Source organism: Emydura macquarii, unplaced genomic scaffold (assembly GCF_026122565.2).
Source record: "Emydura macquarii macquarii isolate MOO-44397 ecotype Brisbane River unplaced genomic scaffold, CSIRO-AGI_Emac_v2 contig_1253, whole genome shotgun sequence".
In the NCBI taxonomy this organism is placed as follows: domain Eukaryota; kingdom Metazoa; phylum Chordata; order Testudines; family Chelidae; genus Emydura; species Emydura macquarii.
In genome coordinates, this window is record NW_027131390.1 from 53,042,883 (window position 1) to 53,056,917 (window position 14,035).

Consider the following 14,035-nt stretch of genomic DNA (forward strand, 5'->3'; position numbering starts at 1 on the left):
AGGACAGCTGCCAGATTTTGTTTATTTTTATTTGTTGTAAACATCTCACAGGGTGGAGCTGTGACATGATGCTACAGGCAAATTATTCTCACACATAAAGCAAGTTCTAGATTCACATAGGAATGACCCTATGAAATAAGAATTAGTCATTGCAACGCACCACTTCTAAGTAGCACTGAGCATGGAGAAACCCCCCGGATGTGTCTGTTGCTTTCTTCCTCGGTGCATGTGTCTGACTGACTCATTGCAAAGGGGAGGGGAGATCCATATGGGAATGGAAGAGGTTAAGACAGAAATTTGACTTGTGGTGCATACAGATAGCGCTCTCTACTACACCTCTGCATCCTGACATAGATCACATTTTGAATAGTTGTTTCTGTGCCACTGACCCACCACTAAAAGCTCAAGCCCCAACAATGACAAGTGCAGTCAGGGCTGGGGTGTGTGGGGCTGCAGACTCAAGTGGAACGTGGCTGAAAGCTCTGAGAGGTTAGACACTGGCAAGAGGGTGATGATTTAGGAAGATACGGTGCATGTTCCCTGGCTGCTGCTCCCTCTTTTCAGCCAGAGGCATCCACCCTCCCACCAACCGGTTCGTGCCCTCTCTACAGTGGGTTTATAGCTTCAGAGACCAGCCTATGGCCTTATCCCCGAATGATTGTAGCACTGAGTTTTAAACATGAGATGCAATAGTTCCTGTAACAGAGCAGAGCACAGCAGCCTTTGAGCAGAGAACTTAACAGAAAGGAGGTGGCATTTGGTGAAAGGCTTATCATAGATCAATATAGGTTGCAGTTTGAAAACTAGGAAAAATGCAGGTGCGTTCTGTGCTCCAACAGCAGCCGGTTGCACTGAATGGCAAGTATTTGCATCTTGAGTTGAGACAGATGGTGGGATTGTTATCCAGAAGTCCATGCTAATGCAAACTGAAAATAATCCCATCACACAACATCACACTGCTACCTTCTCACAGCCCTATTAACACAGCTTGCAAGAGCCACGCAGAGGGAAGAGACTGCTGGAGATGCACATACAGCCTGTTGGACAAAGCCAAGCCTTGTGGCGTCGTGGTAGAAGGGAACAGATTACAGTAGATCTTTGCTTAGAAAATAAGATGCTGGTGCTCTTAGTTTGGTATTTCCTTGTTTAACAGTTGAGCTGTCAGAAGCGGTGCAGCGTAGGGCCACTTCACTCTCCATTGAATCTGGGGTTCATGACAGTGGTGGTAGCACTCTTGAAAAGGGGATTATCAGCCTGGGAAGAAATATCAGACATGTCCATAGTTAGTGCTGCCTGGATGTTCCAGAAACAGAGCCTCAGTTCATGCGACTGGCTGAGAATCAGACTGAGCAAACATTACAAACTGACAGAGAGACGAGCTGCTCATCTAGGGTCCTCACCCTGTCAGCGGTAGCTTTCTCTCCACGCTTTGGTGACAGAGGATCCATCGTTCCTGTGCTGTGACGCTGACATACTGCTCTAACTCTCCAATACTTATCCTCAGCCAGGTGCAGAAGCATTTGGCCAGGTGAAAGCTTCTGGCCTGGAAAGCCCTGGATATCTCTGGGAGGCTGTCGCTCTCAGAGCCAGTGGAAAGGCTGTACAATTCAGTTATGCAACTTTGACTTTTCAGTCCCCCACAATAGCCATGGGGGGCAATTCACCTTCCTGCCATGAGACCAACTCGGCGCATGAGTGGTGGCAGCCATGTGCAACGTGAGAAGTCTCAGCTAGTCAAGGGCCTCCATATAAACCTGCTCTGGGTTAGTCTGTGGCCACCCTGTGTCTCCCCTTAAGGGAAAGTCCATCCCATCTTGTATCCAAACCATGATCCCCCCTCAGCAGCTCTGTTATCTCAACACCTCCAGCCCGGGGATGTGAAGGAGCCCCTGGCCCTGGCTGGTGTGTTTGGGGAGGGTATAGGATACGTTAGGACCATCGAGAATTAAAGTCTGGGACCCACTCGGCAGTGCCTTGTGTCTAGTTATTTCCCACCTCTGCACTGCTGCAAGAGGGCGCTGAGGTCTCCTTGCTAGAGACCACCAGCCTCACCACAAAGCATAGACACCAGGTAGGTTGAGTGCTGGCTGCCCAGGCTCAGACTCACCTCACCCCAGCTAACTCCGGGCTCTGTGGGTTAGTCGGGGCAGGCTGCGCAGAACGGCACCAGTGAGAGCTGGGCGGCTGTTTGCGTGGTGCTATGGGAAAGGCAGAGCCAGCTTACCTCATTCCACCTGGCCTTCGACTTCTCCTTCTCAAACCTGCTGTACTCCCTGCGGTCATACAGCTCCGTCACCAGGCGCCACAGCAGCAGAAGCAGCAGCCCAATGATGACCACGCCCGCGATGGTGCCGCCCACGATTGCAAGGATGCTAGGGGGCTCCGGACACTCTAAGTTCAGAGAGAGCACAGGAACAATCTCACATTTAGTTCTGCCGCCCCCAGGGCAGGCTGGCGACATTTAACGGCAGGTAGATTAGTGCATGCGTTGAGCAGGGGATTGGACTAGATGACCCCCTTCCAACCCTCATCTTCTATGATTCTATGATGTGTCACATCCAGCAGCCTGTGGTCAGAGCTGAGACGCAGCACTTTGGAAACCACGGGGCCCAACTGGGGACCTTTTCTTATTGCAGCTAACAAGTGCTGTCTATAGCCAAAAATAGCAGGAGCCACAGCCCCAGGCTCCGGCACTGGCAGAACTCCGCAGCCATTCAGTGGTCTGATCTGCAGGCTGATTGCTGCCAATAATCAGAGTTACCCCCGGGCACCATGGCGAGCTGTCGGCAGCTTACAGCCGGCAGATGCCTGACCAGCTTTCTGGGGGTGGGGGAAGGGAACTGCAGCTTGAATCAGGCAAGGAGCAGGACTCGGGACGAAATTCAGAACAGGGGAGGAAGGGAGGAGGCTTCAGAACGTGGCAGGAGGAAAAGGAAGAGCCAGGGCCTTTAATACCTGTCTGTGCTCACCATGGGTCCAGCACTGGCCGTGGCTGTGTGCCCCTCTGACTCAGAATGTTTTCTCAGGGGGTGACAGCATTCTCCCCCTCCACCCGTAGGGGGTGCTGCTCTGGGGTGCGGGCAGGGGACCCTCCAATGGCAAGGACAGGGTGTGTTTCTCTTGGCATCTTTCTTTATTCTGAATGCAGCAAAATCCCAAATGCTTCCTCTCTGCTTGAAAATTCACCCCCAGCTGTGCCTGGAGGAGGCTCTGTCACCTCTGGTGAGGCTGGAAGGCTGGCTCTGGTGGGTAGCCCACCTCCCCTTAGGGCGCACAGAGTGGGGTGTGGAATGGGACTCCAATACCTTTCTTGCCATCAACTTTAAAGGAGTATGTGTCCTCTCCATCCTCCTGCCTCATGAGATAGGAAATCCAGCAGTTCTCAGAGTCCTTCTCTCTGCACTGCCGCCCGCCTACCAATGAGCTCTGTTCGTTGATGTTCGGACACGCCGCGCTGCAGTTCTTCTGAAACGGGCCACTCTCGAATGCCTTGCACTCCACACAGGAGCTAGAAGACAGATGCAGGAGGAGCATGTCTCGGGTGATAGGCTGGCCGGCAGCTCAGCCGGAGCTGGGGAGGAATATTCCCCCAGCTCAGACTGGCATTGACCTTGGAGGGTTTTGCTGTCCTCCGGGTCATTTGCCAGGATTATCTGGGTATATCCCACTTAACCATTTCCCTGCCATGGCAGGGCCTTGGTCCAGCCACAACCTCCCCCACCAACACAGACGAAGAGAGCAGTGTGAACCTGGTGAGCCTTGGCCCCCCCATTCTCTGCCTGGGGCATATCACAACCCAGCAGGAGGGGCTGTCTGTGACTGGGGTTCCATGGACCCCAGAATCCACATGGGGGGACAGGGGACTGGCAGAATTGCTGGGGGGCACGCATGGGACCAAGGGCAGCTGTAGAGCCAGGTTCTTTTGCCTTCACCCCACAGCTGTGGGGCCTTTCCATGTTAGCACAGGAACAGCCACCTTCTGTGAGAGAGGAAACTGCCCCCAGGTGGTGTCCCCGGCTCACAGCCACTTGCTCCAGCCAGGGGAGAGGAATGCATGGGGAGCGGGCCAGGCTTTCGAACACAAGCTTCACGCCAGCGCTTCCGCAGGTCACTTACATGTATCTGGCACATGGCGAAGGGCAGCCAGGGCATTCTTGACAAAATGGGGGTTGGTAGCCTGAGTTGCATTGGCACATATTGCACTGGCAGCGCCCACGGAGGCTGCACTCATTTCCCTTGGGATTCACACAGCCGTCTGTAGATTTCATGCACTGACAAGCACTGCCTTCGAACCCAGCATTGCATTTGCACACCCCACAGTCACAGCGCCCTCTCTCTGGGAGGAAAACAGAGATTTTAGAGGTAATACGGCTGCTCTGGGACAAATCCTGTATGCAGTTATCTGGGGGGTCAACCTGGAGCTATAAACCAGTAACTGAAGAATTTAGGGACCAGCATCACTCATGTGAAAGTTATGGATTTCTTCACCAGCCTGACCTTAGACTGCCTGGCTTTTCATCCTCACCAGTCTCAACACTGACAGGCCCTCCTTCACATGGGGCATCTCCTTCCTGCAGTCAGAAGGCTTACCCTGCAAGCGCTGATTTGCTCAGCAGGGCTCAGTAAGGTCCTGGGGGTCCCTAGAGTGAGATTGGCTTCCAGGAGGGGCTCCCACCTCCTTCTCCCCATGCCACAGGCACATTTCTACTGCATCTCACTTAGTGTGCTGGATAGCATGTACCAAAGTAACTACTGGGTACACTGGAAGAACGCAGCTTCCTGCTCCAGTGGAACATCCCGCTACAGGTACACAAGCAAGGGTGACAGTTCATAGGGAGGAGAAAGAGGTTGGAAGTTGAGGCTATCTTGCTAGTTTCCCACAGTACATCCCTTGTTCGAGACCAGCCATCTGTTGGTGTTTAAGGAAAAGCCTCTCGTAGAACTGGCGTGTTCAGTGAGGGCAGTGGGGGAATGGGCTGAGCTGAAACAAGCGTTTGGTTAATGCTCCCTTTGCAAATTCTTAGCCTGCACTATGGCACTGAGTGTGCCACCTGTGCAGAAGTCTCTGCACTCCTGTCAGGCTATTGTGTTTGCAAACCACTGGGAAACGAGCGTCTGTGGTGCTCAGCTGTCTCGCCTGTACTTCTCCACTGGCGGCAATACACGGCACACTGCAGGCTGGTACAGTCTCTCAGTAGGGAGGCTCTGACTCACCCAGTTGTTTCTCTGGGAGACTAAGTCCCGGGTCTAACTCAGGAATTTGTTTGCTAAGAATAATGCACTAAAATACACCAGGGTGCACTGACATGTGAGTGCACAGGCAGCGGCTGTGACAATGGCGGAGGACAGGAAGTGAAGAGGCCGATTCAGACCATGGAGCCGTCACTCACCTTCACCGCCGCACAAGTAGCTGTTATAAACCTCGCAATTCATGTTGTCGCATTCACAGAAGGCCCCGTAGATCTGCTTGTTGGGCACATCGCTGGTGTGACATGTGCACTGCCCACAGACACAGTCCCCCAGGCCCGAGCAGACGACTGAGGAATTGTCCTTCCGACAGCTCCCTTCCAGCTCCTTGCTGGTTTTGCCTTTCGTTTCACACTCGCAGTTCTTCCCAATATGTCCTGGGTTGCAGCTGGTGTGAGAGGAGAGTGTGAAGGGAAAAGAAGATGGGGTCTCTGTTTCTTATGAGAACTGATCAATAGAAATGGCTGCAAAAGCCTGAGATTGAAAGTGCCTTTCTAGCAGATGTTTAAATTTTAGAATGTTAAGGGTTAACAAGATAGTTATGGAACCTGGGCGCCAGCAGGGATGGAATGCAGAGAAAGACCTTGCAACTTAGATAAGGAAAGTTGAAAATACTGAGCTAGAAAATTCCTAGATAAGCAGTTTTTTTAGAATGTATGGCCATGGAAATTGTGATGTAAAAAGACTTGTTTGTGTAAGCCTATAAAAGCTTTTAGAATTTATGTTAAGGGTTGTCCCTAGCATATAGGACCACCTTCTTTACATAAAGAATAAACTTTGACTTTGCTAATCTGTTGTTTGGCTTACTCTGGACTATCCGCTAGGCAACGGACATGTTAGTAAGGACCCCTGAGTTTGGGTTCTTCCAAAAGAGGAACCAGAAATCTGGGTCAGTGGCAGGCAGTGTGGGACGGAAACCATTACATTGGTCAGAACATCCTCAGTCAGACCTGTCACAGCAACACAGTTAGCTTGCGCCTAGGAGCTGGTTCTCAGAGATGCCACCCACCTGAAGCCCCCTGGGTTTTCCATTGTTCAGCCCCTCTCAGGATAGTCCCGGAAAGCACCTTTTAAGAGCACATTAGACAAACTAGTGGAAGCTCCCTCATTACAGGTTTTTAATCAGCTTTAACCGGCTTGACAAAGCCCTGGCTGGGATGATTTAGTTGGGGTTGGTCCTGCTTTGAGCAGGATTGAGCAGTGTTTCTCAACGACTGGTCTATGAGATCTCCCTGACAGTACAGGAAGCTGGTCCCTGGTATCGAAAAGATTGAGAACCAATGGACTAGATGACCTCCTGAGATCTCTTCCAACCCTAATCTTCTGTGAAACACCTGTCAGGGATGGTCTAGATAATACAGAGTCCTGCCTTGAGTGCAGGGCACTGGACTAGATGACCTCTCGAGATCCCTGCCAGTCCTATGATTCTCTGATTCATCCCAGAGGGCCCCAGTGCCATTTGCAAACTGCAGCCATGTTTCCTTGGTCTCTGATTCCATCCAGATAGGGTTTGGGGCAGCACAGCTGCTACATGCTGCAGAAGGCTGTGCTATGGCATCAGTGGCTCCTTGTCAAAAGGCAGGGTCAGCTTCCAGGTCTGGCCTAGCTCCGGTGCAGGGGCCCAGTCCTGAAGGGCTTGCTCAGGCAAAAACTCCTGGTGCGTATTGGGGAGCATGCACTGGCTCAGGAGTTCAGAATTTAGCCCATCTCACCTCCCTAAAAGCCCCGGGGGGTTTCAGCAGCACACGGAGCAGAGGAGTCCTGATCTAGAGAGCTAGCTAGGAACTCCCCCGCGGATGATTATGGGCACAACCTTGCCCCCACATCATCTAGAGAGACAGCATCCATCCCTATTCAGTGATTAGTCTCTGAGCCTGGCAGCAAGGGAGCCAGCGAGCACCACATGGGAGGGGGCAGGTTGTAGTGCACGCCCCCACTGCGTAGGAGCTGTCACAGTGCCTGGCAAGCAGCCAGGAGGTGGCAAGAGCTCGTGATCACTGCTGACCAGAGAACTGTCTGGGTGAGTGACCTAGAGCTGGAGTTGGGGGGACACGGTTACAAAGTTGGAAGCTGATCAATAAAATTTTCTGCACAAACAGATCTGACCATTTTCTGACCAGCTGCAGCTGGAAGAAGGGTGCAAGTCTCCAACTGTCAACTCTCCTGGGTCACCCTGTGCCCACAGGGAACAGTTTTGCCTCAGTTTGTAGGATTTCTCCTTTAATGCTTTTGTTCCCAGTCCTTTCACTCAGGGAACCTGATTCTTCCAAAATGTAACACTTGACAGGCTTAGGATTGGAGCCCATAATTATTTATTGCAACTCAGCCCCTTGCACATGCACTAGGCCCAGCAAACAGGGCATTCATTACCTGCCTGAGCATACACTAAGGAGCAGATCTGGGATGAGGCGCTGCATTGGACTAACACCAGGCATTTGCCACTGAAAGGTAGGGCATTGCTCCTCGCCCAGGGGCCCGGGGCTGGGCTGCTCCAGGAGCTGGCTTCTATTTATTTCAGCTTAGTCCTCTTGTTGTAAGCAGCGGCCTCTCAACTCGAGGACTGACACCCTGAGGGCCAAAGCTCTGAGTGAGCCACGCCTACCCTTGCGGAGCCAGTGGATGCATTCCCTTCGCTTACAGTCTGCACTGGAAAAGGGTCCAGAAAGGTGCTTGTGGTTCAGCCTGTTTCCTCTTCCATAAGACAGTGGTGCTTCTGGGCCTGATCCAAAGCCACCTTGAGCCTTTCCAGTGACTCGATGGGATGTGGATCAGGCCTTCAGCTGGTTAGTAGAACACATGCAGTTAAAGGCAAGGACCAGTTTATCCAGCCAAGGACCCAACAGCTTTAGAACCTCTCAGAACAGATTTTTCCCTAGAACTTAAAAAACACCACCCTGAGACAGTTCAGGGTAAAATCTTGGGGATCTTATGCCCGGCTTTACACACCAGGCAAACCACTGGCTGCAGTTACTGTGAATTCATCCCAGTGTTTGTGAGCGCACAGTCAAGGCCACAGCGTGTTCAGAAACACCCACTAGTCATGTCTTCCATTGCGACAGTTAGTTCCCATCTCAGCTGCCGTAGTTCTGAAGCACATGACATCTGATCCAGTGGTTCCCTGAACTGACTTTATTTTAATTTAGGTTTGCTGAACCAGATTCTCATCACTCTTGCACAGGGAAATCAAAGCAAATGTACAGTGTAAGAAGGTATACTTGAGAAGCAGCTCTGTGTCTTTCCTTGAGTCATGGTGCAGGCTATGCATACAGAAAGGGGCGTCTGGCAATGTCTGACACATGGCAGGGGCATGGAAAAAAGGGAGAGGAACCAGAAGCCTGAGGTGACTGTGGTCATGAGATAGTGGCCTGGCTGGAACCCAGTGCAGGGATTCTTCCCAGCAGACTAGACCCATCTGTAGTGACAATCTGCACAGGAGAGCAAGAAGAGAGGAGCTGGACGACTGGCACTGAGAGCTGAGTCAGTGCTCACTGCAGCACCAATGATGAACGGGGCTTCTCTGGAGATGACTGTTGCCCTTGGGGATGGATGCCCTTGGGATAAGCAGCATCAGCAGGATGATGCTATGGAACGCTGGCAGGTGCCAGCTTATGCCAAGGTCCCCAAGTCTCAGCTGAACACTGACAAATATACAGCTGGGACCAGTCCAGTTCACCTGTGTGTGAGTATTGGTGAAATAGGCATTAGAGTTATAAACATGTGCTCAGTGGTTAGACTGTTGAATCCTTGTGAGTGGTTCCCTGCATGAATCTCACATATAATGTCTGCATTCCAGTTTGTAAGGCAATAGCTGAGCATTTGCATCGTAAGCCTCAGTGACTGTGTGCATCACCAGCCAGGAGAGAGACGCACTAAGGAATGTGAGATGCTGGCTCCGAGAAGTTGTTCTGACCTGCCCAACAAGGAAGGCCCATTGACATTAAGTGGACTATTGTGGAACATCAAAGTGGACAAAAGACTGCTGATTGCTCTCCTTCGTGCCCCACTCCATGACAAGGAGACATGCCAGTGAATTATTCCCAGCAGCTAAGCTGGCAATTCAAAGCAGAAGTGGGGATGGGATAAAAATCCCTAAGCAGAAGGAACTCTAACTCTATGTTGCTCAGACTTTGAGGGCCAAGGATTACTAAGCATAAGCAAAAGATCACCAGTGCTTAACCTGACTTAGCCCTAAAGGACATATAGCTTATTACAGAATATAGAATATATCACATATAGCTTATTACAGAATCTTCTAGTCCTTTTTGAAACTTAAGATTGGAACTCATTTGTCTGTATCCATGTTTACCTGCTTTTGAACATGGTAAATAGCTCTCTCATTTCCTCTTCCTATATAAGGAATCTTTAGATAGCCGATCCTATGATAAACTACAGGCAATGTCTTTGGTGTGAGCTCTAAAGTGCAATTGACCCGAGGTAAGTGATTGGTCCTTTGGGACTGGGAGCACCCTGATTAGTGCTGTGATCCATGATACAGGGTCCAAAGCACAAAGGTAAGCTTACCTGGGTGAGGCGACAGATCGGAGTTCTCGAGGGGACTGTCTGTGACTCCATACTTAGGCTGTTACAGTGCCTGAGAACTTTACAGCTGATAATTGGTTGGTGAAACCTAAGTAGAGAACTCGCAGCTCTTGCGGGATTTGTGCCCTGCTTCCCCACAGTCTGCCCTGGGGCTGGTACACACACTCTTGAACCACTGCAGGACACCTTAGCAGGCTGAACTGGCCCATTAACTGTGTCCTGTCATTGTGACATTAATCCATTATTAAAAATAAAACCAACCTGTTGAAAGTTCTCTTGGGAAGAAAAGAAATGGCCACATCAGATTGACTGAAGTAGATGTCTGTGCCTCACCCTTCATGGATTCCGTGGCCCCTATGCACAAAGACTGGCCCGGCATCACTGTGAACACCTATACAGCCTCATCTGGCCCACTCCCAGCGATCCCCGAGCTCCCGATGAGCCTGGCAGACCCCAGTGTTTTGGGGAGTGATGTTACCTGCAGATGCCACAAACGATTTTGCCTTTCTTGTTGCAGGCAGTGGGGGTGGGTTGCTCATCACAGTCACAGTCACACCGGCTGACCAGCCGCACAGTGAGTGTGTCTGTGAACCCCAGGGGTCGGATGGTAAAGGACTGGTCTTTGATGCACTCCTTTGCTGTAACTTTCACCTGGAAGGTAACCTGGAAGGAATTGAATGAACTGGGTTATGGGGCTGTCTTCTTGGAAAGCCCCACGGTAAAGGTATTCAGGCCTAACCTAAACTTGATTCTGTCCTGAAATGTCCCCTCCAGGAGGCAGGAAGTTTCTGGAATTGTGTCTGCGGGGAGGGAGGTGGGGACCCAACAACCATGGAGGTGAACCTATTACCTGCCTGGTCTGCGAGTCTCTGAGGGGTTTATTTTATTCTGACTGGGTAGAAGACACTACAGTTTGTGCCAATGGGGGTGCAGATTAAAGCAGCAGGATGACATTGTTACCGCTCCGCAAAATCACCGGTATCCGCACAATATTAAATATGAGGTTAAAACATGTAACTCACTAAACAGTGAGAACTGCAGTAAACACAGATAAAATGTAATGCACTGAAATGTACCCACCCAGGGACATCAGCAGCAATCTGGTTATCCCCGGAGCAGGCAGGTAATAGTCGTGCCAACACTGGCAGCAAGTGCCCTCTGACAGAGCACACACCTCTGAGATATAATAAGTGACATGGTAATAAAATGACGATTCCTGCTTAATGCAGACCAGGGAGAACCTGTGAGCCTGTTTTAAACATCTGCACAATTGAATCAGTGTGGCTTCTCAAATGGGAAGCTTACTTTGTGGGCAGAGTTTGGAAGACTGACACTAACTTTTTTCCCCTGACAACTTGACCCGATACCCTTCAGAAGGCCAGGAAACTCCAAGTTAAACTTAAAACAAACCCCAAAATTGAAAGTATATAAATTAATGGTTAAGCTTCCTGAATACCCTGCCTCTCCCCCAGGAGAGATGCGGAAACTTGGATTCTCTCATCCTATCCGTGACCAAACTAGCGAGCAGATCCTCAGCTGGGGTCAACCGGCAGAGCTCCATTGACATCAGTACAGCTCCCTGGATTCACACCAGCCAAGGATCTGGCCCATCGTGATGTATTCTGCACCACACACCAGTTGTGCTGATGCTGGACATGGTCATTGTCCAACACAATTCACAACCCCCGTCTCTTTACAGATCTCTCACTAGAACACAGTAAAGATGGTCAAACATTGGAACTTCCAGCTGGCAGGACATTCTGCTATTTCAACATTTGTTTTTGTCCCGAGTCGGGACAAAAAGGCAAAATATTATTTTCCCCTCCACAAAATTAGAAGTTCAAAGAAAAAAATGTTAGGTCCAGAAGTGTTGAAACACTTTGTGTCAGATCAGTTTGACATTAAACAATGTCTGTTAAGCTGCCACATTATAGTATAGGTGTTCATTCCCCATTCTCCGTATGGGCAGGCTTCCGGGTCGGACTGCATCTCCCATAATACAGTGTAGCCATGGGACTTTCACATTGCACCTTATTAAGTGATGAGACCATGATGCATGAGAGGAGATGAAGTCTGGCCAGGGAATCCAGCCCAGGGGGAGGATGGGGGCTTGAGGTACCCAAACTACAACTCCCAAGATGCACTCCATGAAACAGCTCATGTAGACACAGATCAGTGTCTAACTGACCCAAAATGAAACATTTTGGTTTGATTCAATAAATTGAAATTTTTGGTTTTGGTCAGCCCAACCCCATACAAAGTATTTAGTTTCAGTTTTCCCCAATTGGACATATACACACACACATAAAAATAAACATTTTCCAATGGAAAAATGTTGATTTTGCAGAAAGGACATTTTGCATGAAAAAAACGTTCTGACCGCGTGTTCTCAGCCTGCTCTAACAGATCGCATTCGGAACACAACCTTCCTCCCTTGTCAGTCAGGGCCCAATCCTGGGAGAGGCTCAGGATTTGCAGGTGATTTTTCTGTTTCACCAAAATTTTCTGCAGAAAAGAAAAGAGGTCCCCATTTTCTGATTCTCTCTCCTGATGTGACAGGTAATCTCAACCGTAACCAGCTGAACCAGGATTCTGTTATTAAAAGAACATACAGGGACTCAGTACAAAGGATCCTGTGTCCACTTTGAGCTGTGGAATGTGAGTTAGTATTCCTCCCGATCTTTCTGCAAGAAACTAAGGTTACCAAAAGGACTGAGCTAGGGCTCTCCTACCTGGTCACGGATCTTGACATCACTACATTCCCCTCTTGTGCCATCCAGGGTGGGTTTTTTGCCATGGCAGAAGGAATCATATGTGATTTTCAAAACGTCCTGCACGGTACCATGGTCCAGGATGACTCTGGAGGACAAGTTCTGTGCAGAAAACAAAGAAAATGACACTAAAAGAGGGATCAAATCTGGGAGGGCCTCAGAATAAACACTCCACCTCAGAGATCTTTGAGGATGGCTCGCCTGTGTCATAGTATATTACACCTCCTGTCCAGTGTTATTGCTTTTCCTATGGGTATAACTGTAATAATTTCAAGACAATGTATGAATGGATGGAAGGAAGGATAAGGAAGTGAGATCTTAGCTCTAGTAAATGCTGAGGAAATGGGACTGTTAGGGTGAAGTCAGGATTTGGGACGTGCAACCCTATGTTCTGTTTTGGGGAAGAGTAGGTCTGTCTTTCCCACCCCAGATCCATCTGTGATAATGGAAATTGGGGACATCAGCTTGGACTCCGCACTGTTCCGCATTCTTCCAGCCAGGTGAAATATATCTGTTATTCAATAGGAGAGCACTCAGTGGAAGGACAAGGAGGAACATTTTGGTTCATGCCCTGGCAATGACCTTTATTTAGTGTAATGTTTGTGCATAGTATACAGGTATGTATAATATGAGTCAGATATTTTGCATGTTAGAATTCCCACATACAAAATTAATGTAATTAATTGTTAGCTGCAAAAACTTCACAAAAAAATTCAGGTTTCACAAAAAATTTGACAGGTGAAGCCCATGTTAATTTCCATTGTCCCTTCCACCATCACAGTACATTTTTGAAATGTTGTATTTTGCTTCTCATTTATCGTGAGCCAGTACTGATTTTATTTAATACTACTGGATACGAGCTAGGTAGTATTATTGTTATTACTGGTGCTCAGTCATGGGGTTTACAAACCCCATACTGAGCATAGAGAGGGGGCAGTAGAGTCTCTCTTGTTTACAAGCAAGCAGCTTGACCACACACCCCTGCAGCTGCCAGAACAGCCCATCATGGAGGCAAGCCCCCACAGATGTAACCAGTAGAGAAAACAAGACCTGCTATACAGGGGAGAGTACAGAGAAGGAAAGGGAGGCAGAAAGGCCTGAGACAGCAAAGGGGTGACAGCCCTCCCTGCAACAGGCTGTCTCCAGGAAAACAGCCAGGAGACCGAAGGAGACTGCAAGCCCTAAATCTGAAGGGCTGATAAGACTCAGCTGGATGTGACAGTCGGGAACTGATCTGATTGAGAAGCTGAGACTCCTAGGAAGACCTCACCAGGAGGTGATTGTGACACCCGGTACCCCATGTTCACCACTTGTATATGGTTATGATATATTTCGTACAAAGTATCCTTGTGTGGTATCATTTGAAAACTCAACTGGCTGAACATTATTAGCCTGGTAAAATGTGTAGTAACTCTATGTAAAGTTATGAGCCTCTACTGTAGAACAATGATTTCACTGTAACATGTTACAAAATTAGA

The 14,035-nt window shown here is 49.4% G+C and overlaps 1 protein-coding gene across 4 annotated transcripts in view; it reads right to left on the bottom strand.

Moving 5' to 3' along the window:
* Positions 1–2: 2 nt before the first annotated feature.
* Positions 3–14,035, bottom strand: part of ITGB2 (integrin subunit beta 2) — a 58,657-nt gene continuing 44,624 nt past the window's right edge. For all 4 annotated transcript variants that reach the window (XM_067548801.1, XM_067548800.1, XM_067548802.1 and 1 more), the window contains 7 exons: positions 12,519–12,659; positions 10,265–10,449; positions 5,391–5,635; positions 4,117–4,336; positions 3,306–3,508; positions 2,225–2,391; positions 3–1,254 (listed from right to left, as the gene is read on the bottom strand). In XM_067548801.1, the coding sequence (XP_067404902.1) occupies positions 1,189–1,254; positions 2,225–2,391; positions 3,306–3,508; positions 4,117–4,336; positions 5,391–5,635; positions 10,265–10,449; positions 12,519–12,659 (1,227 nt within the window). In that variant the 3' untranslated portion in view covers positions 3–1,188. The remainder of the gene's footprint in view (positions 1,255–2,224; positions 2,392–3,305; positions 3,509–4,116; positions 4,337–5,390; positions 5,636–10,264; positions 10,450–12,518; positions 12,660–14,035) is intronic.